The sequence below is a fragment of the Giraffa tippelskirchi genome, chromosome 13 (genome assembly GCF_054371585.1).
Source record: "Giraffa tippelskirchi isolate mGirTip1 chromosome 13, T2T-mGirTip1v1.2.pri, whole genome shotgun sequence".
Lineage (NCBI taxonomy): Eukaryota > Metazoa > Chordata > Mammalia > Artiodactyla > Giraffidae > Giraffa > Giraffa tippelskirchi.
The window spans coordinates 95665400-95690277 of NC_137287.1; the positions used below are offsets into that span (position 1 = coordinate 95665400).

The 24878-nt window shown below is 42.9% G+C and overlaps 1 protein-coding gene across 2 annotated transcripts in view; it reads left to right on the top strand.

The window, feature by feature from the left end:
- Window positions 1–13842, top strand: part of LOC145532429 (tyrosine-protein phosphatase non-receptor type substrate 1-like) — a 28140-nt gene extending 14298 nt beyond the window's left edge. For both annotated transcript variants that reach the window (XM_081557318.1, XM_081557320.1), the window contains exons 3-6: window positions 5108–5428; window positions 6146–6472; window positions 10791–10899; window positions 11508–13842. In XM_081557318.1, coding sequence (XP_081413444.1) covers window positions 5108–5428; window positions 6146–6472; window positions 10791–10891 — 749 coding nt within the window. In that variant the 3' untranslated portion in view covers window positions 10892–10899; window positions 11508–13842. The remainder of the gene's footprint in view (window positions 1–5107; window positions 5429–6145; window positions 6473–10790; window positions 10900–11507) is intronic.
- The last annotated feature ends 11036 nt before the right edge of the window (window positions 13843–24878 follow it).

Genomic DNA, 24878 nt, shown 5'->3' on the forward strand with positions numbered 1-24878 from the left:
CTTTTCCATTAAATAAAAAGCTGATTCCAGGCAAGGCTCCTTCCTTCACTGGCATTGGAACTAGTTTTCTGGAAGGGCCTGGCACATAGAAATTGCAGAATAAAAGCTCCTTGGGCTTCCCTCATAGCTCAGTCAATAAAGAATCTGCCTGCAGTGCAGGAGACCCGGGTTCAATTCCTGGGTCAGGAAGATCCCCTGGAGAAGGAAATGGCAACCCACTCCAATATTCTTGCCTGGAGAATCCACGGACGGAGAAGTCCAGCAGGCTACAGTCCATCGAGTCACAAGAGTCGGGCATGACTTAGTGACTAAACCACCACCACCCAAAATCTCCTTGAATTAACCTTGGAATAGGCTCTTTTCATTGCTTCCCCAAAGGTTCAGAAGGTCCCTCACATTCAGACCCTGAGCCTGAGGTGACTGGAAAACTCTCCCTACTTTCACCCGCATGATCCCAAATCCCTCATTCCATATCAGCACCTAGAGCTGCCCTGTTTTTCAACAACTACTTAACACTCAGCATATGGAGATGGCATCATTTATCTCACAGTCTCCTGTTGATGGAGACTAAGTTGTTCCTAACCTTGGGCTACTGAAACAGTGCTAAGGTGGATAAGCTTTCCAAGTGTTACTCTGCTCAGAGGGGAAACACCCACTGGAAGAGGCATTGCTAGTTCAGACAATATGTGGAGTTTAATTTGTGTGATGATATTGCCTAATTTCCTTCCTAGTCTTGGTAGCAAATAACCTCCCCAAACGTCTAGACATCAGCAGGGAAGATGTTTTCCCTGATTTCTCAGATATTACTAAACTTCCCAGATGGTGGGGTCCCCTGCTCAGTCTCAATACAGCTAGTAAGTGGCTCCACCATCTCTCAGATCTGCTGTCTCCCAGGGCTGTCTTCCCCAGGCTGCCTGCCCAGATGATTCCTTGGTTGAGAAAGTCAGGGAGGGGAGCCGCAGCCTGTCAGATGTTGAATCCTCCTTAGGCATTTACTCATTATAAACAGCGTTCAGAAGGAAAGGTTGTCTGTTTTCCATTTTTACAGATGAGGACTCTGAGGCTCAGAGAGGGAATCTGATTTGTGAACAGGTAGGGGAGCGAAGATCAAATCCCAGGCACTCACAGTCTCACAGCCCTGTTCTCTGCATACCCCACTGTGCTTGTCAAAGTGTGGAGAAGACTCCAGCCCTGTCCTCTTAAAATCTTGTTTCATTCTTTTCTTTAGAGATAAACATTTTAAAAGGCCCTATAAGGGAGGCAAGTCCAGTTTTACAACCCAGATGAGACAGATCATTCAGTGTCATACGATGTCCTGAAAAGTTCTCCAATGACAGGCGTCAACACTCTCAAAAGCATCAGGAGATTTTTCCCATCATTGTGATGTTGTCCCTTCACCAGACCCGTGTGAAGCAGGTCTGCGAAGGGTGGTATGGACAGAGCCCGGAGGGGCCACTGCGATCCCAGCAGCACCAGGCACTCCCATTCCTGATTTTCTGGACTGAGGGTGAGGAGGGGGAGGTGTTCCCTAGAGGGTAATGAGGGCCCGTGTGAGCAAGAGTTCCTATTCTAGACTCAGGTGTCAGGAGCCCATGTCTTCCCTTGTTGTTCCGGGGTCCCCAGGGCTGGGCCCTCAGAGGCTACTCCTCCCTGTAGTTGTTGTAGTCAAGAATCGGAGGCAAAAGAGGGGGTGGTAGTCAGTGTGGGGGCTCCTGAAGGTGGTGGGCACTTGCTCTGCTGATGGACATGAAAGCTTGGACTTGACAGGAAATATCAGGACACAGTCAGGGGGTGAGAAGAGACAGTCCCTTCATTTCTCTCAGCCTCAGTTTTCTCATCTGTATGATGGTGGTCATCATGTCTTTCAGGAGAATTAGAAGGATTTAAGGAGCTCTGTCCAAATCACCAGCACAAAGTAAGGACTCCTAACAAAAGGTGTTATTTCAAGATTGAGACCCAATTCCCTTTGCTGGGCCCCCCTTCCTCACCTGTAGAAAGAGGATGATCACACAGCCTTTGCAGGGTGTCCTGAGGGCAGAACGAACTGGTGAAAGGACAGCCCCTCGGGGAGCGATGGTGCTGACCTCCCAGGCTGTGGGGTCCTGGGCACGTCTCAGCTCCCTCTAGCCCTCAGTTTCCCATCTACTAAATGATGGTGATCACACAACTTTCAGGGGTCTGTGATTGACTGGAGAGGGCCTAGGAAGCTCTGGATTGGGAGGGTTAGGGTGTTCCTGAGCTCAGTGCAGTGGAGAGCCTGGGCTGAACCCCTACCTGGGAACCCATCCCAACTCCACCCCGTCCCAGCGCTGGGACCTCTGCCAAATCTCTCCCCACTCTGGGCCTAAGTGTCCTCATCCCTCAGTGACAGCCCCGTCCTCACAGGGCAGCTGCAAGGACTGAATGAGGAACACATGTCAAGAGCTTAGAGCAGACCCTGGCAGGTGATATGTGTTCCACTAACATGAGCCCTGATGTGTTGGAGCCAGAAGATCTCAGACAGGGTCACTTTCCCTCCAGGACTGAGTACAACTGAGTTCTGTGGAGCTGGGTGCCTTTCAACCTCAGCTGCTCATTGGAATCACCTGGGAGATAGTGACAAGATCCCAGGACCCTGGCTGCACCCTAGAAATTCTGATTTAAGTGCACAGACATGGCCTGGGCAGCTGAGTGTCTTAACTCCTGCAGAGGATGCTCGTGCCCAGCCAGGGCAGAGGAGCCTGAGCTGTGTGTTCTTTGAGGTCACCGAGAGGGAAGGCTGTGGTTTTTCCCTGATAGAGGCCGGTCCCCTGTTGTGTCTGGGTTATAAGAACAGCTCTCCCAGGTGTGAGCGCTTCAAAATAACCTGTGACGGTGACAGATCTAAGGAGGCCCAAGAAACTCAGCCTGAGTGGAGTGGCAAGGAGACCCACACCCCAACAGAGCGCACCTGGGTTGAGGGCCTTCCTACTCACTCAGACCATCCTGTTCAGACCAGAGCTTCATCACTGGGGAAACCTTCCCATCTTTAAACATCTGTGTGTCTAAACAGGCATTGGAATTCCTGTAAACACTCCCTTCTCAGCCTGGAGCCCTCCGGCCTCAACAACCACAGTGACACTGATGAAATCTGTCCCCCCTCCTTTCAGAATGCTTCCAGCTTCTATAAAGAGCTAATCTGCAGGAAAATGCTTGTGGTCTCTTGTGTGTTTTGAAAGCTAATTCCCCAAATTTATTTCTGATGGAATTATTTTTATAATTGGGGGCAGATTCATAATTTGGCATTTCTACTTTTTTTTTAATGTCGATTTTTTCATGGCAACTGTTTGGGGCAGAATATGACTCTCCTTGGTGCCTCAGTTGTGTTTTTGTTTTGGCTTCTTACTGCCTAAAAAATAAATAGGTAGTTTCAGAACTAGAATGACCAGATCTTATGATAACAAGGGCATATCTGGTGGCTTAGATGGTAAAGAATGTGCCTGCAATGCTGGAGACCTGGGTTCAATCCCTGGGTTGGGAAGATCCCCTGGAGAAGGAATTGGCAAATCACTCCAGTGTTCTTGTCTGGAGAATCCCATAGACAGAGGAGCCTGGAACGCTACAGTCCGTGGGGTTGCAAAGAATCGGACACGGCTGAGCAACTAACACTGTCACTTTTCTTTTATGATAAGATCATGGTGTTATTGATTAAACACCTACTGTATGCCAAGCTCTGTGTTTTATATATACATCCTCATCTTACCAGGCAGTGCTTGTATCCACTTTGTCCAGAAACAGTGAGGCTCAAGGGTAAAGAACTGCGACACTAAAATCAATCAGTCCTGTGTGCAGTGAGGTGAGCTCTGACCTTACTTGCTGGGTGTCCTTGGACAGCTTCACCCTCCCTGAATCTCGACTTATATATGGGGCCACACTCAGGCCTTCCTCTCAGAGCTGGGGGTTGGGATTAGAGAGCTGAGGGTGATCAAGAGATCAGGCCATCTTTAGGCTCTGAGGAAACTCCAGACAAGTAGTAACTGATCACAGTAACTCGTCCCTTTAGGGATGTCCAGGATGCTGGTGTTTATACAATTTGACATACTAAGGTAGCTAGTATGAGGTACATATAGCTATCCTCAAATGTTTGATGAGTTTTAGAAAGCAAGTTAAATATTTAGAAATGCAAATATCTGTAATATTTGCTGTCTACAGACTTATAGGAGGTATTGAGTAATAATGAACAATTGAGAGACACCCTACAGGACCCCTCTACAGGGACCCTCACATTTGATTTGCTGATTTGTGTGAATCTGGGTTTTTTGTAGGCCTATGTCTGTGTCTCTATGGATTTAATAACAATTAAGAAGCTAAGCACCTGTGGTTTCTCAGCACTCAGTGATCTTTCTTTTCAACCCAAAACTAACCCAAGAGAAAAACCCGACTCAGAGAGATACCCGTTTGCACCCTTCCTTTGAAATTCAGGGATTGATATATTAGTCCTACTGGCATTTTTGTGGGAAGAATAACTACCTGAAAGACAGTTCTGAATATAAATAGAGTCCAGGTTAAAGAGAGATATTTATTTGTTTAGTTTTGTGAAGCATCTTGTTTTACACCCAGCAAAAACACTTCCAGCACCTGATTTAACTCTCACTGAAGACTGGGCAGGATAATGCCAGCTGCCTTCTTTCATAGATGAGGAGCTAGAAGGTGCCACAACCACACCTCTCATCCACTGGCCACCCTGTTTTAGCTTCTGTGTGGTCCTGCTATGCTCCTGCTTCCCTGCATTTCCTTCTGTAAATGCATTTTCTGAAGTTAGTTAAGTTTTCCAGGTGAGCCCAGTTAGGAATAGTTAATAAAAGAGTGAGCCCAAAAAGTACTTTTGGTGGGAAATCACCTGGCAGAGGAAAGAAGGTGGTCTCTGAACTCAGGTCTGGAACTGCAGTCAGCCCTGACCCTGATTCAAAGTCACCCCTGGGAACCTGTATGTCTCCCCTTAAGATGACGATGGTAACACTGCTCTCCCAGAACTATTTGAAGACTTTAAAAATAATTATATTTGCAATTTCTTAACATTGTCACAAGTTTTTTTATTAGTGATGATAATCACAATCATGTTCTTCATTTATAAATGTTCCTTTTGTAGCCAAGCCCTCTCCGCCCCTGGTATCCGGCCCTACAGTGAGGGCTACACCTGAGCAGACAGTGAGCTTCACCTGCACATCCCACGGCTTCTCCCCCAGAAACATCTCCCTGAAATGGTTCAAAAATGGCAATGAGCTCTCAGCCTCCCAGATCAACGTGTACCCAGAGGAAGACAACGGTTCCTACAGCATCAACAGCACAACTAAAGTGCTGCTGGCCCCAGGGGACGTTCACTCCCAGGTCATCTGCGAGGTGACCCACGTCACCCTGAAGGGGGGCCCTCCTCTCCGTGGGACTGCCAACTTGTCTGAGATTATCCAAGGTAGATGCCCATGATGTCAGCTCAAGCCCACCCCTGCCCCCAAGGCCCCAGCTAGCTCCTCCTGCCTGCTTTTTGCTCCATGCCTTGAATTGCCTGGAATCTACTTCCTGACAGTCCTGCCCAACACCAGGCTCCTAGTTGAGCTAGGCACTCACTACTATGGATATCTGTGCCAAACACAATGCTAAATAGTTTTCTTTACTTTATCAATGGCTTTTCCAATTACTGAGCACCTGCTATAAACCATGGAGAAGGAAATGGCAACCTGCTCCAGTGTTCTTGCCTGGAGAGTCCCATAGACTGAGAAGTCTCGAGGACTGCAGTCCATTGGGTCACAAGGAGTTGGACACGACTGAGTGACCAGGCAACACTGTAAACCAGGCCCTCATGTGCCTAGGGATTTCATTTATTTTGCTGCAGTTATTATGTTCCTACTGTACAATAGGGGCTGATCTTGCTGATTGCAAACATTATAACCCTAATAGGAACTCTCAGTGTTTGAACTCTCAGTGTTTGAATAGGGGCTGATCTTGCTGATTGCAAACATTATAACCCTAATAGGAACTCTCAGTGTTTGTGTACCCTGCACTGTGCTTAGTGATTTCACTCCTATGCAGAGAGACCCTCAGTGTTTGAGCCCTTGCTGCCTGCCTGGCTCTGACCTGAGTGCTGTGACCTGTCCCATACTGTCAGAGCTTCTTTCCTGTGCTCTTTCAGTTTTACCCACCTTGGAGCTTACACAGCACCCCATGGGGAACCAGGTGAATGTCATTATCTGCCAGGTGAACAAGTTCTACCCCAGAGACCTGCAGCTGACCTGGTTGGAGAACGGAATCAAATTCCGAACAGAAGTGGCCTTGACCCTCATAGAAAACAAGGATGGAACGTTTAACAGGACGAGCTGGCTTCTGGTGAACTCCTCTGCCCACAGGGAGGCTGTGCTCACCTGCCGGGTGAAGCATGATAGGCACCTGGTGGTCACCAAAAACCATACCCTGGAGGTCTCTGCTCATCAGAAGGACCTGGGCACCCACAAACTCCCTGGTGAGGACTCCACTCCAACTGACCCAATTCTTTGTTTTCTATAATGAAGGTAGTCCTTCATGCTTTCTATGGAACAATCTAGAAGTCAATAGATATAAAATAGAACTTTAAAGTGAATTCCCTCCCGGCCACTGGTAAGAGTAGGGTATATTCTTTATAGATCCTTTGACATAAATATCCATGACATTAAGAAAGTGAGGAAAGAGGAATATCATCCTGTTCACAGTGTCCTGCCTCTTTCTTTCTTCAAATAACTGTTTCTGTGTTCACCATTCCATGTCTGCCCACTTGCCACCTGCCTGTTCTTTCTAACCTCTGCCTGGTCTCTCTTCAGCCTAGACTTTTCCATCCATATCAGGAACATCACACCAGTAGATGTCTGCACTTACTACTCTGTGAAATTGTGGAAGGGGAGCCCTGAGGACATGAAGTTAGAGTTGCACCAGGCACCCAGGTGACCATGAGTGGTCACCGCATGGGCTCCTTTGTCCTTTGATTTGTGACAGTGGACCAGAAATGATCACAATTGCTCACCGCACATTAACTAAATGCAACTGTCAGTTCATCTCCTTTCCTGCTTCAGCCACCCAGAGGGCTTTGAGTTTACAGAAGGGACTCAGGGAGCAGTGGGGGTGGGTGTGGGTGTTGTGTTGTCGAAGATTTGTTGTCTTTAGTCCAGGTCGTTGGGCTAAAGTAATCAAGGTGAATGAGTTCCTGAGACAGGAATCCCAAGCCTGCACAAGAGATACATGCTAATTACAGACTTGTTCTCCCACAGCTCAGACTTGTTCCAATGGCTGTACCCCCCCCTTTATAAAAATAAAACATCTTGTAGACTGTCATGTAACATCAAGAGAGGGTCAAGGCAGGTTTCCAGGAATCTTTCTCCAAAAGACCCTTCAAAGGCCCACATTTCTTCAAACATGCCCTATGGTATTGTCCTCATCTACTGGATTAATGCTGGGTCACTGAATGTCCATGTCCCTGCCTTCTGGAAGAATTAAGAGAGGAAAGGGAGAACAAACAACTTCCTTTAAACAAGTGATATAGAGAAGTTGCATAATTGTGTCCACAACTTACGTGTGTCAATGGTGTCTGCAATTGTGTGGTCTTTTGGTTAGGGACATTGATTTTCTATAAAAACTAATACCAGTGCACACTTAATATAATCAGTACTAATTCCCAATATCATTTAAAGTGGAATATAAATTCAAAATTTTCAAAATATCTTTTATTATTATTTTTTGTTCACCAAAATTGTTTTTATTTTATTTTTTATTTATTTATTTATTTATTTTTATAAATTTATTTATTTTAGTTGGGGGCCAATCACTTCACAACATTGCAATAGTTTTTGCCATACATTAACATGAATCTGCCATGGGTTTACATGTGTTCCCCCTCCTGGACCCCCCACCCACCTCCCTCCCCATCCCATCCTTCTGGATCATCCCATTGCCCCGGCCCTGAGCCCTTGTCTCATGCATCGAACATGGAATGGTGTTCTGTTTCACATATGATAATATACATGTTTCAATGCTATTCTCCCAGAACGTCCCACCCTCACCTTCTCCCTCAGAGTCCATAAAATTGTTCCATGCATCTGTGTCTCTTATTCTGTCTCGCATATAGGGTTATCGTTACCATCTTTCAAATTCCATATATATGCATTAGTATACTGTATTGTTGTTTTTCTTTCTGGCTTACTTCACTCTGTATAATGGGCTCCAGTTTCATCCATCTCAGTAGAACCGATTCAAATGTATTTTTTTTAATGGCCAAAATTGTTTTTAATTCATCTGTAAGTTTTTGGCAAAATTTCCCCATGACACCATGTGGGTCATGAGAATCTTTTTTTTTTTAATTTGAAATAAAATTTCAATTGTTTAAGACTATTCAGAACATTCATTTCACATTGTGTGAGCTGTGGTAGGGTGTGCTTTTTGAGTTATTTGTTCCATTGTCTCTGAGTTTTAAAATTGCTCTCTGTACAGTTGTTTATAAAATTCTCTTATTATCCACTGATGTCTGCAGAGTCTATACTAATGTCTTCTGTTCCCATTCCTGTTATTGGAAATATGTCATTCTTTTTTATTTGTCAATTGTACTAGAAGCATTTCATTTTAATGGTGTTTTGAAAGAACACAGTCTTTGTTTCAGTTATTTTCTCTATTGTTTTTGTTTTAAGTTTCATTGATTTTTCTCTTCTGTTTTTTATTTCATTTATTTTTCTTATTTCTGTATTCTTTTGTCTCTCCAATTTGTTTTAGGTTATCTTGCTCCTCATTTTCTAATTTCTTGAAGCAGAAATTTAGATTATTGGTTTAGACTTTTTTTTTTTCTAGTGCCACATCTGGGTCTCTTTTTGTGCTAGGGAATTAGGAGAGTGGACCTGGGTGGCTGACTGCTGTGTTCTTCCTCCAGTCCTCAGGTCTCCAGCCTGTTCACCTCTTCTTCCACCTAGAGTTCTCCTATGCTTATCCTCTGTGTTATTTCTAGGGTTCAAGTTGTACTTAACAGGGAGTGTAGGAGAGAAGAGTTCATGCAATCTTGTCTATAGTGGCTTGGAAATGCTTTCTAATCTTCTGTCTCCTGCTTGGACTCAACCAGGGTTAGTACTTCTGGGCTCTTCCATCAGGGTTGCTAGTCTAATAAGGCTGGAAGCATTTTATTTTAAACATTTAGGTTGGCAGGCTGAAGAGATGTGTAAAATGCCGATGTGACCCTTCCACCCAGACCCAAAGCCTACCCTAAGCATCTGAGGGCTCCAGGCATTGCACTCCTGGGTCCAGTGGGTCTGGTGTGAGGATGCATATCTTATTGTTTGTTCTTACGTTATTGAGATGTCTTACAATATTTCTAGCCCCTCTTCTCTCAGTACAGCACAATCTAACATTTAAAGGAGTTTTTGGTTAGTTGGTTTTCATAGAGGGAGAAAGGTTGTGAGTCCTCTCTTCTTTGGTTCTCTTTCGTCTTTCAGGAACAAAAATCCTGAAATCCCTTCCACTACTTTTTTCCATTTTCCCATTTTCCCTTCACCACTCAGTAGCCAAACAGTACTTTTTCCTTCTTTTCACCCAGAAGCTGGGGCTTCCCAGGTATCTCAGTGGGTAAAGAATCTGCCTGCAACGCAGGAGTCATAGGTGTCACAGTTAGATCCCTGGGTCAGGAAGATCTGCTGGAGTAGGGCATGGCAATCCACTCCAGTATTCTTGCCTGGAAAATCTCATGGTCAGAGGAGGCTGGCAGGGGTCACACGTGTCCATGGGGGCACAAAGAGTTGGACATGACGGAAGCAACTGAGCATGCATGCATGCACATGCAGAAGTTAAGCATTTTAAATTGTGCCATCCGTTTATTCACATCTCTCCTTGAATTAGGTTCCTATAGTCACTGTAAGTAGTTACCATGTTTAGTGATTTAATACAAGTATATTAATACAAATATATATATATACATATATACACACACACACAAATATGCTTAATATAGTTGTAGAGGTCAGATGTCTACGATGGTGGCTGGACTGTGTTCCCTCCAAAGGCTCTAGAGGAGAATCCATTTCCTTGCCCTTTCCAGCTCCCAGAGGTGCCCACACTCCTTAGCAAAGGGCCGCACATCAGGCTGACCTCTGCTTCTGACATCGCACCTCCTTCTCTGACTCTCCTGCCTCCATCTTTTACTTGTAAGAATCTCTGTGATCACATGGGCTCCACTCAGAAAATCCAAGATAATGTGCCATCTCAAGATCTTTAACTTAATCACTACTGATCACCTCTTTTGACACATATGGTAATCTAAGCACAGATTTGGGGGAATGTGTGCCAACCATATTAAATCAAGAATAGGTTGAAACTGCTTCCCGTGATCTATGCACTGTTCTGCAAGACACTTTTTAAAAATATTTTCAAAGTTTAGGCAAATTTAATATTGGTGATGTTATTTTCAAATATCTAGATTACTGACCTTATCAGACTTGACTATTTTTCCTGAAATTTTCCTAATGGCTGACTGAGGATGGGATTGCAGCCTAGTGAGAGATTGTGCACTAAGACTTGCTGAATTTTCTCTTGTCTCACAGTTATTTTCACTTCTGGAATTTTGTCTTCAAGTAATAGGACCCTTGCAGCCTGAGAAAAGAGAGTGTGAGATGAGGGATTCCTGTACCCTAATGTCTGCCTCAAGCTTGAGGCCAGGAGGCAGGTCAAAGCCACAGAGTGTTGGTGGGCCCAGGTGGCCTCAGATGCAGTGAGTGGAGGCCCTGGGAATGGTTCCTCTGTGATCCTTCTAATCAGTCCTCTTATTGCCTGATTTCCAGGCCCAGAACAGTCGCCACCTCTCCTGGTAGTTTTCCTCCTAGGCCCCAAGGTGCTGCTATTGGTTGGTGTCTCCATCATCTTAATCCGCAAGAAGTTTTGAGCATAAATGTAAGTTGGGGTGGGATGGAGGGCAGGACAAGTTCTATCCTAGAGCTTAAGGAGGCTACTCATAGACCACACAAGGTCAGGGCCCATGTGGATTTAAGAGAAGGTGAAGTAGCTCCCTCAATCCGCTCAGGAGACCCTGCTTCCCTGTCAGCGTTACCCAGTTCTCAGGAGGTGTGTGAGGTCCTGGAGGAGATGGGCTGGATCAGGGGTTTTCAAAGGGTGTCCAAAGAGTCTTAGGGGTTCTGTAGAGGAAGCGGGCAGAGGGTGCTGAATGAGGAACACCTGAGCAGGTGGTTCTCTTAAAAGCTGGGACTTCTTGGGGCAAAAGAAATCCACATTTTAGGACAATGTTGAGAAGTTTGGATCAGCTCTTCTGAGGGGTGTCTTGCTCTGATCCTCTGTGTAACAGAGTAGAAAGGCTTAGGATGGGGCATCAGGGGTGTAGAATCTGGGGAGGAGGGAAGGAGGCTGAGTGGGCAAAGTCCTATCTCAGGAGGTGCCCATCCTCTAAGAACAGGCATCCTAGGAGGAGAACACCTGGGTACATCGGAGGGGTTCATGAAATGTTTCTTGAGTGATGAGCACATAACTATGACCTTTTCCCACAGCTCCATCCTTCCCGCCTGCTTGGTGCCACCCTCTGTCTCTGCTGCCTCCTTCCCTCCCTGAAGGGCCCAGCCTTGGAGAAGGACCCAGCTAGAAGCTCCCACAACTTTGCTCCAAATGCCTCCCTTCCACGGAGACCTGCCTGCTCACATGTTTCTGAAGCCCCCAGAGCTGTGTCTTCATACTTGGTCCTGAGCGGGGATCAAGGGAAGTAGTTCTGGGGACTGACTCATGACATATCCCTGGAGTGTGAGAAATAAATAAGATCAACACAAATCAGGTTATATCTCATTTGTCACCTTGGACTTGGCTCACGCTAATGTCCTCTGTAGAGAAGTTATTCTGTCTTCTGTTCACTGGACTCCTTACCCTTTGAGTATAAATGATGCCTTATCTTGGTTTTAAGAAAAATTATTCTCCTTCCTCATTGTCTCAATATCCTATTTTTCAAACCCAAAGAGTAGTGTTCCCTCCTCTCTCTGTGATGGGAAGACTAGTCTTTCTATCATTTTGCATCCTTCCCAACCCTGTTGCTCATGGTAAATACACTATGTCCAGAAGCCTGGAGTCATCCTTGATTTCTCTTTCTTTTATATCACATATTCAGTCCTGTCTTTAAAGTGATTATGTCCAGTAGTGTGATGGTAAATCTTTAACAACTGACTGTTAAAAAGAAAAAATAAGCCTAATTGGTAGTACATGTCAAATTCTTAGTGTAAAATGCTTTCAATGTGGTCAATTTCAAGTTCACAACCATTTAACAACTAGCTTTAAAAATTCCTGAAAATGTGAATGTTGCCTCTCTTGAGCCATTCCAAGCCTCTCACAGCTCACCACTGTACTCTTTCCATAACCTGCACACTCTCACGCCCATCACCACTCCCTGGTCCCAGACACCATCATCCCTTCCTGCACCACTGCTATGGTCTGTAACTGGCTTTCCTGTTTCAGGCACAGTGATTCTCGGAATGTCAGTCAAATCCTATCTCTCCTCAGCTTCTTCCTCCAACATGTCTGCTTGGCTCACTCTTTTCCTTCCTTGCAGTCTCTGCTCAAATGTCACTTTACCAAGGCACCTTCCATATACCACACTGTGTAAAGTATCAGTTCCGCTCTCACCATGGCATTCCATGAGCTCTTAACCTGGTTAGTTTGTTTCCTGAGCACTGACATATAAAGCATAGGCAGCTCTCACTTTGAATGGTAGAGAAGGACTATACAAATTACCATGTAAATGGAATCATGGAATCTGATCTCAGTAATGTTGGGATGAATAATGATTGTTTTGTGACTTTTAAATTTTGTTTTTAAAGCATTAGAAACTCTCTGTCAGCTACTAACAATATATAGTTTGACGAAGTAGAAACATTGAGTGTTAAATCAATTAATTTCTTTAAAAAACTTATCTAAAGTGTTTGAACAGTGCCTGCTTTCTTCTTCTTGTATAATTTACAATCTAAGAGCATCTTTTTTATAACTTGGTGAATTATGCTCCTTGGTAAGTTTGGATCAATTTCCGACAGTTTATGTTTGTACTCTCAAAGTTGTGACATCTTTACAAAACTTCTCTTAATTTGAAATATTTGCTGATGTCACATCCTCTGGGACGTTTTCAGCCTTTCCTCACCACCAGTTTCCTCATTTATGTGGTAAGTTGGCCTCCACTAAGTTCTTCTGACTGCGTATCTGGAATCTTTCTTACAGTATTAAGTTACTACTCCCATGGTCAACTATTTTTCTGTAATCCATTTGCATTCAATTTGAATATAACTTTTGGCATCATCACTTTTTGTCTCTCCATTGCACTTTTATTTGTTGCCAATTTCCTTTTACAATTATTCACTTTGTAAATGACATGTAAGTTCATCACTGGGAGAAAGGCGACAATACAACTACTTGTTTTTCTGTCTGTGCTGAAACAGAGTAACAGAGTCACAGTGACCAATCTTGCAGACATTTGAAGAATTAACAGGATTGCCTATTGATCATGATGAGCATCTGTTAGTACACAGTGATCTGTGGACTGATGTAGAGTTAGCAGTAAAGTTGTACTTCATGCAATTGTTCACAGTAAATTTCCTGTGATAACTGAAATCTGAACCATGTGTTGGGGGTTGATGTTATTCAACTAAACTGAAACTAATGCACCATGCAACATGAACTCTGATGTATGTGTTGTCTCGTCCTCAAACAAGATGTCAGTTCTATGAGACTAGACTGAATCCTCAGTTGCCAGAACATTGACTGCCATATACCAGGCCATTAATGTTTAATAAATGAATGAATTAGTTTTTACTAAATGTTGAATTTCAAAATAAAAGTTATCTAATTCAGTCACCTGGCTCTTGTGTTGTAAAGTCCTTTCATCAAAGGCTAAACTCTCATCTTTGTGTTTAGAAGTCCTATCAAAAATTCAGTATCCTTCAGAATATAAGGAATTGAAAAGCCAAAAGAAAACCAAAATAAAACGCAAAAACTGACATTTACTAGAGTTTGTCAAAGGGGCTCAGGAAACAACCAAAGGAGGCCCCAATGGACAAAGCTGCAACAATTTGAGCAACAAATATATTAAGTATTGGATGTAATGTTTTTGTCACCTCAAAATTCATCTTTAAAATGTTAATGCCCAATGTACCATGCTTCCAGTTGTTGCATTTGGAGCACAACTAGTTCACAAGGGATCCTCTGTCATGAATGGGATTAGTACCTTCGAAAAGAGACCCACAAGGTCTTCCTAGTTCCTTCTGTCATGTGAGGATGCAGTGAGAAATCTGCAATCCAAAAGAGGGATTTTGATCATGCTGCCACTATGATAGTAGAATTTGAGCCTCCAGAACTGTGAGCAATAAATTTCTGTTTTCTGTCACTCAGTCTGTGATATTTTGTTATAGCAGCCAAAACAAGTGTGGATTACAACTTCAAATATCAAATAAATATCTGTGAGTCCATATTGATGTAAATAAATCATTGAATATATTAATGAATGGAGCAGAATTTTTAAAAATCTTCTGTGCAGAAAAATCCTAAATAATTTATGTAGATACTTCACTCTAAAAAAGAGAAACCCAGTTTACCTCTCCTGAGGTAGGGACTGCATGTGGTGACTCATTTCCAAAGAAGACAGAATGGAAGGAAGAAAATGGGTAACTTTACGGTGGGGAAATGTGACAAATACAAATTATCCAGGTCATTAAATGTTCTTCACCAATCAAAATCAATATCAATAGGCATAAATCACGTCGATCTGATGAAAATGGCACTTTTCCTCTGGGACTTTCTTCCCCCAAAACCTGTAACCATAGTTTAATTATGAGAAAGGCATCAGAAAAGTTGTAGTAGAGGGACATCCTACAATAAATTTGAGAAGTATTTATCAGATCTCTCAAAATCATCAAAAACGAGGAAAATCAGGAAACATATCACAGCTGAGAGGAGCCTAAGGAGAAACATGACAAGTAAATGTGTGTGGTATCCTACACAGGATCATTGAAAAGCCAAGGACTTTATGAAAAATTTAAGGAAGTCTGTTATGGCCCAAATGTTTGTGTCCCTCCAAAATTCATTTCTTCAAGTTTAATCCCTGATGTGATGGTATTTGGAGGTGGGTCTTTGTGAAGGAATTAAGTCTTGAGGGTGGAGCCCTTTCCCAGAATATCATATATTTGGAACATTCAGCATGTAGATTTTTGCTTTCAGTTATTAAAAACAATTTAAGATTCCTCCACATCTGTTGAAGGATTGAGAGTTGATTTCATTTTGGTCAAGAATAATATTTGATTATCTGGATTCACCAATTTCTTTACCAACGCATCTAGGTGATTTTCAAGTTTTTTCAAGTATGAATAAAGCTGCTATGAACTTCAAGGAGAATATTTTCCAGGGCTCTCTCCTGATACCTCAAATATCCCTTGGATTGTAGATGGCATGCTCCATCTGTCTCATGACATCTTCTTTCTGTGAATGATAGCTATACTGTGCCTGAACTCCTGATTCACACAAGTATGAAATAATAGACTTGTATTTTTTAAGCTACTATGTTTGCAGTAACATGTCATTAAGCAATAGAAAACATATGCACTGAAACTGAAAAATTCTTCAAGAGGAAGTCCTCCATAGTTTCAAAAACATATACAGTGAAACTGAAAAATCCATCAAGAGGAAGTCCTCCATAGTTTCATAGAACTCATCTTGCAAGCACTCTGTGTATCTTCCATGAACTTCATGACAATGCTGCTTATGTACCACCCAAGCACACATACTAAGAACAATTAACTACTAAGGAATAACATTTTGTTGGCTAGGGCTGAGCACTGATTAACATGAAACACTTTGATAGTTAAGAATTTTCACAGTCTCAAGAATCAGTTTTCACCCATTAGGAAAAATATCAATTTCACGGAGAAAAACAACTATTAACATTTATTTTGGTGAATTGGGATAAGTTGACTTTTGCACCATAAAAGAACTCGTGGAAAATGGGAGGTGGCTTTTTCTCCAGGCAACTCTCTGAATACTCTTTGTTAAGATCATGTTGTCCTTAGCCTAGGGCCTTGTCTCTGATCCCAAAACATAAAGAAGAGTCTGACACAGATTCTATGACATTTCTTGTTTATTAGAAATGTATTTGTCCTCATTGCAAGTATGTTTATTTAAGTGCCTGTTATGCTCCAGGCCATCCTTCTATCCTAATGTAGAAGAGAGGTGCCATCTTCCTTTCTGTGCATGTTCCCTTCTTCTAACCCAGGTGGCAACCACATTTATAATTTTTATACTTTGGTGCCGATATATGTGGCTGAAAGAATGTGGAATGAAATCTCACCTTGATCTACACCAGAACCTCAGAACATCTTGGGCAAGACAAGGAACATGAGCAATGATATGACATTTCTTCCAAGAACTTCAGATAAAGAGTTCCAGGTAAACCAACCTGAGAGTTTAGTGTCAGTTAAGGCTGAAAATGCTGCAACCAGGGCTGCAACATGTCTTCTCAGTCCCCAGGAGGTCTTGTCTAGTGGTTCAATTGGGACTGGGCCAGAATGATAACTAATTCATGGTTTCAGTGGAAGGCAACTCTCATAAGTATTCCAAGTGGAAAACACAATGACCAATCAATTAAATTGATTTCATCTTCATCAATGATGTGTCACACGGGATGGTGACATCAACACTGTGTGTAGTTAATGAAAGGGCATCCTGGCAAGTCCATATATATTGTTCGGGTAACTATATGTTCACAAATGATAAAAATAATCTGATAAACTACATCCCTTTGCTTGGTAAAAGTAAATTTTTTATGCAATATGCACTAAATCATTATCACACACTGGATATTGTGCTCATTCATTCACAACCCCAAAGGCTAGAATCCTGATGATGGCCCTTCTGGTTATTCTTTCAAGAATCCTGTGTCCAATACTGATTCAAGCCAGGTTGAGATGCCATGCCCTTCTGTGATGGCCAACTTAAGACATTGGACATTCCAATTAAAACTCAAACATAAGACACTGAGCATTCCCAATTAAAACCTGAACATGACATTGGACATTCCCAATTGAAAAAAAAATAGGGTTTGGAAAAAGGCAACTAAATGTGTGCACTGTAGGGTCCAAAAGGCTGGAAAACTGAGACCTGGATGGCTAACAAGTCATTCTAAAAAGTGAAAGTGAAAATCACTCAGTTGTGTCCGACTCTTTGCAACCCCATGGACTATACAGTCTATGGAATTCTCCATGCCTGAATACTGGAGTGGGTAGCCATTCCCTTCTCCAGGGGATCTTCCCAACCCAGGGAGCAAACCCAGGTCTCCCACACTGTAGGTGGATTCTTTACCAGCTGAGCCACCAGGGAAGTCATTCTGAAGTTTTAGACAAATCTGGGCTCCAAAATATTTATTGCGTCTCTTATGACCTATTTCTTGGCCTGAATATCAGAAACAGATACTTGTGGCTACATTTTCGCTTCTGGATTTAGAATGAAATCTCAACATGGGTGAAGTTTGCCCCTAGATTCCTAATATCAACTGAGCCAAAGCAACGGAATCTGTAAGCAAACAGAATCTCTTTCAGTCTGCAAATTTCACTCACCCATTTCCAACTGGAATATAACTGGGGCCTGTGGCAGCTACCTGAAGGGCCACCACAATTCAGTGTGGGACCTCATCCGCTATACAGGAAGCCAACGAATGGGTATTTCCTCCTACTATGGCCAAAATTCGCTCTGGGGAATCATGAGACTAGAAGGAGTGAGTGTCACTCAGTTCCAGATTTTGTTTACAAAATTCTTCCAGGAGAGGTTAAGTCAGTCTCCTGGCACTTGACCTTTCCCTGGTCTGCTCTGAGAATTGTACCCTAAGATCTGTTGTTCTTTCATTCTATGGGAACAACCAATGTTTCCTGCTCCTTGCCATCTTCTGATTTAATATTGTGAGATATGTTGAGATGAGTGTGTTTCTCTATTCTGAACACAAAGCCAGCAGAAGGAAGAATGTGAAAAATTAGAGCAGAGATAAACAAAAGCAATGAAAATCAAAAGAAGGCAGTAAGAGAGGAAGGGAGAAGGGGAAAGATACAAGAAACACATAAAACAACAAAAGGACAATAGTAAGTCCTTCCCTATTAGTAATTATTTTAAATGTAAATTGATTCAGTTCTTCAATACATCAATGTATAGACATCATGGAAAATAGATAGGGAAACAGTGGAAACAGTGTCAAACTTTATTTTTCTGAGCTCCAAATCACTATAGATGGTGATTGCAGCCATGAAATTAAAAGATGCTTACTCCTTGGAAGGAAAGTTATGACCAACCTAGACAGCATATTAAAAAGCAGAGACATTACTTTACCAACAAAGGTCTATCTAGTCAAGGCTATGGTTTTTCCAGTGGTCATGTATGGATGTGAGAGTTGGACTATGAAGAAAGCTGAGTGCTGAAGAATTGATGCTTTTGAACTGCGGTGTTGGAGAAGACTCTTGAGAGTCCCTTGGACTGCAAGGAGATCCAACCAGTCCATCCTAAATGAGATCAGCCCTGGGTGTTCATTGGAAGGACTGATGTTGAAGCTGAAACTCCAATATTTTGGCCACCTGATGTGAAGAGCTGACTCATTGGAAAAGACCCTGATGCTGGGAAAGATTGAGGGCAGGAGGAGAAGGGGACGACAGAGGATGAGATGGTTGGATGGCATCACCAACTCAATGGGAATGGGTTTGGGTGGACTCAGGGAGTTGGTGATGGACAGGGAGGCCTGGCGTGCTGAGGTTCATGGGGTCACAAAGAGTCGGACACGACTGAGCGACTGAACTGAACTGAATCCGAATCTGATCTGCCAGCAATGTGGGAGACATGGATCCCTGGGTCAGGAAGATCCCCTGGAGAAGGGAATGGCTACCCACTCCAGCACTCTTGCCTGGAGAATTCCAAGGACAGAGGAGCCTGGTAGGGCTACAATACATGAAGTCGCAAAGAGTCGGACACAGCTAAGCAACTACTACTTTCACCTCTTGCCCTATTAGTACTTATTTTAATTGTAAATTGATTCAGTTCTTCAATACATTAATACATAGACATAGATTGACTAAATGAGGAAAAAGCAACCAGGATACAAGTACATGGTATTTGTAAGAGTCTAAATTTAGATCTATGAACATATACAGTCAGAAACTGAAAGAAAAGAATAATGGGCTCCATGAAAATAGTAACAAAAATATAGCAGGGGATGGAACTATCCCAGTAGTAGATAAAATAGAATTGAGCTTAAAAAACTGATACAAGAGTCAAGGAAGACATTCAGTTCATAGTTATCTACTTCCACAGATGTTGGAACCTGTAACAGGTGAGTTGATGGGAGCCTTAGTCTTAGAGATGAAGAAGATGGGAGCCTTCCTGGACTGGCAAGAGGAATACAGGACAAATATAAAAGTTGCACGATGATCCAGCCTCAAGGGAGAGTTGTGAACCACCATTTTTATTCCAAATGTGAATTGGAATTCTCAGAGGTTTCCAATTCTCATGCTTTATTTAGTATTATTTGAAGTTTCTCCAAGTAAGTTCCTTAGGACCCTAGAAGTGAGGGTTCAAGGTATGGAGGTGGGATAAAGGTCAAAGTTTTGAGACTCAAACTTCAAAGAACCTCTACATAAACTGTTGTGTGTCAGTTACCACAGGGACATGGTATGTCCTTGGAATGAATACAGAAAGTTTGATTAAAATCAACTAACAGAACCTATCTGGGACACTTGGATGTACCTACTAGTAAGCCAGATGAATGTGGGTATGAGGGAGAGTTCAGAAACTGGTGTTTGGTGTAGTGGGTAGGAACTTCTTTTCTGATTATCATAATTAACCCAGGCCAAGCAGAGTGTCTCTCATGCAGTAGGTACTCAAAAAATATTTCTCGAGTTAATAAATGAATGTTTTCCCCTACAGATCCTGCATACTCTATAATACATTGTCTCCTACTCTGTGCAAGCGGCTCAAGTAGAAAGAAGCTGTGAGGACTGGAGGTGACCCAAGACCCCCCCTCCACCGCCACAACCTGCCCTCTGCCAAATTCACCTCCAACACACACATGCTCTCTTCCACACACCCTCTTACATTCCTTCTCACTGAACTTTGTAGCTGAGTCAAGGATGGTAGTTGTTGGTGTAGATCTGGAATGTCTGACCCTGAGGCATTGAGCTTGAAACTGGCCTTTCCTCCACCTTATAGAGAATCAAGTAGATCAATAAAACAGGTTTCCACTGTGCCTCTGATCATGAACAACCCTTAATTTTTCAGAGCACTTTTACTTTCATCCAGAGCATTTGCAAGTGTGATTTCATTTTGACATGTAAATATTTAAAATCACTAAGTTTGAATAAGCATTTTCTATCCTGAAATACAAAAAAATGTAAAAAATATCCATGAAACTATCTGCCATACCATCTTTGCAAACTGTCAACATTTTTCTGTTATAACCTGTTGTTCCTTTTAAAATTACTATCCTGCATTTGGTGTCCATTATTTCCAACATGATTTTATTATTCTGTAATATTTGTATAAATCCTCAAGCAATCTATATTACTTGCATCTCTTAAATGTCATATAAATTCTATTACACTGTATACAGCATTTTTTTTATACTTAACAAATTTTGCGGGTTTTGTTCATGTTGATTTTCAGATTCCACTGCTCTATGGTTTCTATTTTAAGAATATGCTACAAGGTATTGATTCTTCTTGTGACTGGTATTAACGCTGTATCTAATGTTTTGCTAGTACAATTTTACACAAATATTCTCTTTTCTTCCTTGGCACATATGGGAGAGTCCCTCTTCCTTTGGTATGATCCACAGAGTGGACTGTTGGTATCATTCGGAGAGCTAGATATTTTAAAAAAAAAGGTTTTGATCTTGATCAAGTTTTATTCTTTCCATTTATGTCTTTGATATCATTATTTGTGTGTGTGTGTTCGTGTGTGTGCTAGTATATAGGTTGGGATCTTATTTTTTTTCTTCCACAATGATTAATTATCCAGCACTCACTGATGGGCATGGCCACTTTGCCATACATCACTTTCATAAATTTCTGGTTCCTTTAATGAGGATTTTGTTCCTTTGAGCTACTTGGCTCTCTCTGACCAAACTACTCTGTCTTAGTTAGACTGACATTATAATAATTTTTGATATCACAGTGGGGCAAAATTTCCCACCTTTGCTTGTTGTTTAAAATGGTCATGGCTATTTTTGTCCCAAATGCATTTTGCTTTGTTTTCTGCTTTTTTAAAAAATGAAGTATAGGGATGCGGCAGAAGATGGCGGAGGAATAGGACGGGGAGACCACTCTCTCCTCCACAAATTTATCGAAAGAACATCTGAACGCTGACCAAACTTCACAAAACTACTTCTGAAGGCTGGCTGAGGACGTCAGGCTTTCACAAAAACTGCGCATTATCTTCAAAAGAGGTAGGAGAAATTATAAAAGATAAAAAAGAGAGACAAAAGAGTTAGGGACGGAGACCCGTCCCGGGGAGGGAGTCGTAAAAGAGGAGGAATTTCCAAGCACCAGGAAACCCTCTCACCGGCGGGTGTGGGGGAGGATTTTTTATCTCGGAGGGCAACGTAACTGGGAAGAAAAAATAAATAAAATCGACAGATTACGTGCCTAAAGCAACTCCCAGCAAAGAACCCCAGACGCTCGCATCATCCGCCACCAGCAAGTGGGGGCTGAACGGAGAGGAGCGGGCGGCATTGCCTAGGGTAAGGACCGGGCCCGAGTGCCCCGAGGGCAATCTGAGGGAGCTAACGTGAGATAGTAACCTAAACTGTGGGACAGCGAGAGAGAGAGAGAACTATCCCGCGAAAAGCCCAACTCTAAGGCACTGCCGGCCCGCTCACAGAACAAAGGACTGAGCGATACCAGAGGAGAGCTAGCCGGCTGCGGACCGCGCCATCCCCCGCCGGACACAGCGGGCAGGCGGGGCCCGCCAGAGCCGGAAAGGGGCAAACTCGGCTCCAGAGAGGGCACCCCCTACCAAACTGCAAACAGGCTCCCAGTTTTTAAGCAAAGACTGCCTGAGATCCCGGAGGGTCGACAGCAGCCGGGAGGGTCGCAGCCAGAGACCAGCTCCCCAGAACCGACACAAAGCACACCGGAGCCGGGCGCGCCCGTAAACCGAGGCGGGGACCAGGGAGGTGATAAGCCGCACCGCCCCAACAGGGGACAGCGCCCTCGCCAAACTCCTGGCCGCCTGGGCAGCTCCGACCGGGAACGGCACAAGCCGCGGGCAAAATCGAGTCTGCGCCTTTGTGGAGTAACCGGGAGCCTGAACCTGAGCGGCTTAGACCTGGGAAGTGCACGCAGCTCAGGGCCCGCTCCCCGGCCGAGTAACCTGAAGCCTGAGCAGGGTAGACGGGGAAAGCACACACGCCGTGAGCGGGGGCGAACCCAGTGCGGCCGAGACACTGCGAGCTTACCACACACACGCCAGAATTGCAGTGTTCCTTCCTCCCCACAGCACGATTGAACAAGCGAACCTAAAGAGATCACCTCCACCGCTTTGTTGCAGGGCGGAAATTAGATACTGAAGAGATCTCCAAACAGAAGCCAAATAAACAGAGGGAAGTGCTTTGGAAGGGACAGGCCAACAGATTAAGATCCCTGTAGTTAATACCGACTGCATTAAAAAGGACCTACAGATCTTGAAAAGTATAAGTAGGAATAAGGATCTATCTAAAACTGAGCAGATCCCACACTGCTCACAACAGCTCCAGAGAAAGTCCGGGATATATATATTTTTTACTATTATTATTATTTTTTTTTTTTTTAATTTTTTTTTTTAATTTTTTTTTTAATTAAAAAAATTTTTTTTTCTCTTCTTTCCTTTTTCTTCAAGTCCTCTATTACACCTTTAACTTTCATTTTCATAACCCACTATTAACTTGCAAAAAAAAAAAAAAACCCCTATTTTTGAAGCAAACTACATACATATATCTTATACCTTTTGTGTTTTCTTTTTTTTTAATGTTTTTTTCCTGTTCTACATTTTTTTACTGTTTCTTTTTTTACTGTTTTACTGTTTTTTTTCTTTTTACACTGTTCCCTTTTTTTTTTTTTTTTTTAGATTGTAAGTTTTATAAGAGTCTAACCTCTACTCTAGATTTTTAATCTGTGTTTTACATATTTGATATCAACTTTGTACATTTAAGAACCCAATCTTTAGGACCCATTTTTACTCAGGAGTGTGATCACTGGCCTGATCACTCTCTCCCCCTATTGATGCTCTTTCTTCTCCCCCAGGGAACCTCTATCTCCCACCCTCCTCCTTCTCTTCTCAACCCAATTCTGTGAATCTCTGAGGGTGTTCTGGGTACCGGAGAACACTTCAGGAACAGGATACTGCCCAGATCTCTCTCTCCCCTCTTAATTCCTCCCTTTCTACTCATGCTCACCTCTGTTACCTTCCTCCCCCCTCTCTATGTATCTCTGTGAATCACTCTGAGGGTTCCAAACTGTGGAAAGCACAGAGGGAAGTGCTTACTGGCTAGATTGCTCTCTCCACATTTGAATTCCCCTCTTCCCCTCCTGGTCACCTCAACACACCCCCCCCACCTCATCTCTCCATGTAACTCAGTGAACCTTTCTGGGTATCCCTCACTGTGGAGAATGTTTTCACCATTAACCTAAAAGTTTTATTATTGAGGCTGTATGGAAGGAGAAGTCTTGAGGCTACTGCAAGAATAAGACTGAAAGCCAGGGGAAACATTAATTAATAAGAGACCATCCAATAGCCTCCATAAATTCACTGAAACCAAGCTCCACCCAAGAGATAATAAGTTCCAGAGCAAGACATACCACGCAAATTCTCCAGCAACGCAGGAGCATAGACCTGAGCATCAATATACAGGCTGCCCAGAGGCACACCAAATCCATAGACATCTCAAAAATTAATACTGGTCACTCCATTACACTCAAGAGAGCAGAAATCCAGCTCCACCCACCAGAACACCGACACAAGCTCCCCCAACCAGGAAACCTTGACAAGCCACCTGTCCAACCCCAACCGCAGTGAGGAACCTCCACAACAAAGAGGAACTTCATACTACCAGAATACAGAAGGGCCACGCCTAACACAGCAATCTAAACAAGATGAAAAGGCAGAGAAATACTCAGCAAGTAAAGGAAAATGAGAAATGCCCACAAAGCCAAACAAAAGAGGAGGAGATAGGGAATCTATCCGAAAAAGAATTTAGAATAAGGATAATAAAAATGATCCAAAATCTTGAAAGCAAAATGGAGTTACAGATAAATAGCCTGGAGACAAAGATTGAGAAGATGCAAGAAATGTTTATCAAGGACTTAGAAGAAATAAAAAGGAATCAATATAGAATGAATAATGAAATAAAGGAGATAAAAGACACTCTGGAGGGAACCAACAGTAGAATAACGGAGGCAGAAGATAGGATAAGTGAGGTAGAAGATAGAATGATGGAAATAAACGAAGCAGAGAGGAAAAAAGAAAAAAGAATCAAAAGAAATGAGGAAAACCTCCGGGATCTCTGGGACAATATGAAACGCCCCAACATTCGAATCATAGGAGTCCCAGAAGAAGAAGATAAAAGGAAAGGCCATGAAAAAATACTCGAGGAGATAATAGTTGAGAATTTCCCTAAATTGAGGAAAGAAATAGTCACAGAAGTCCAAGAAACCCAGAGAGTTCCAAACAGGATAAACCCAAGGCGAAACACCCCAAGACACATATTAATCAAATTAACAAAGATCAAACACAAAGAACAAATATTAAAAGCAGCAAGGGAAAAACAACAAATAACACACAAGGGGATCCCCATAAGGATAACAGCTGATCTTTCAATAGAAACCCTTCAGGCTAGAAGG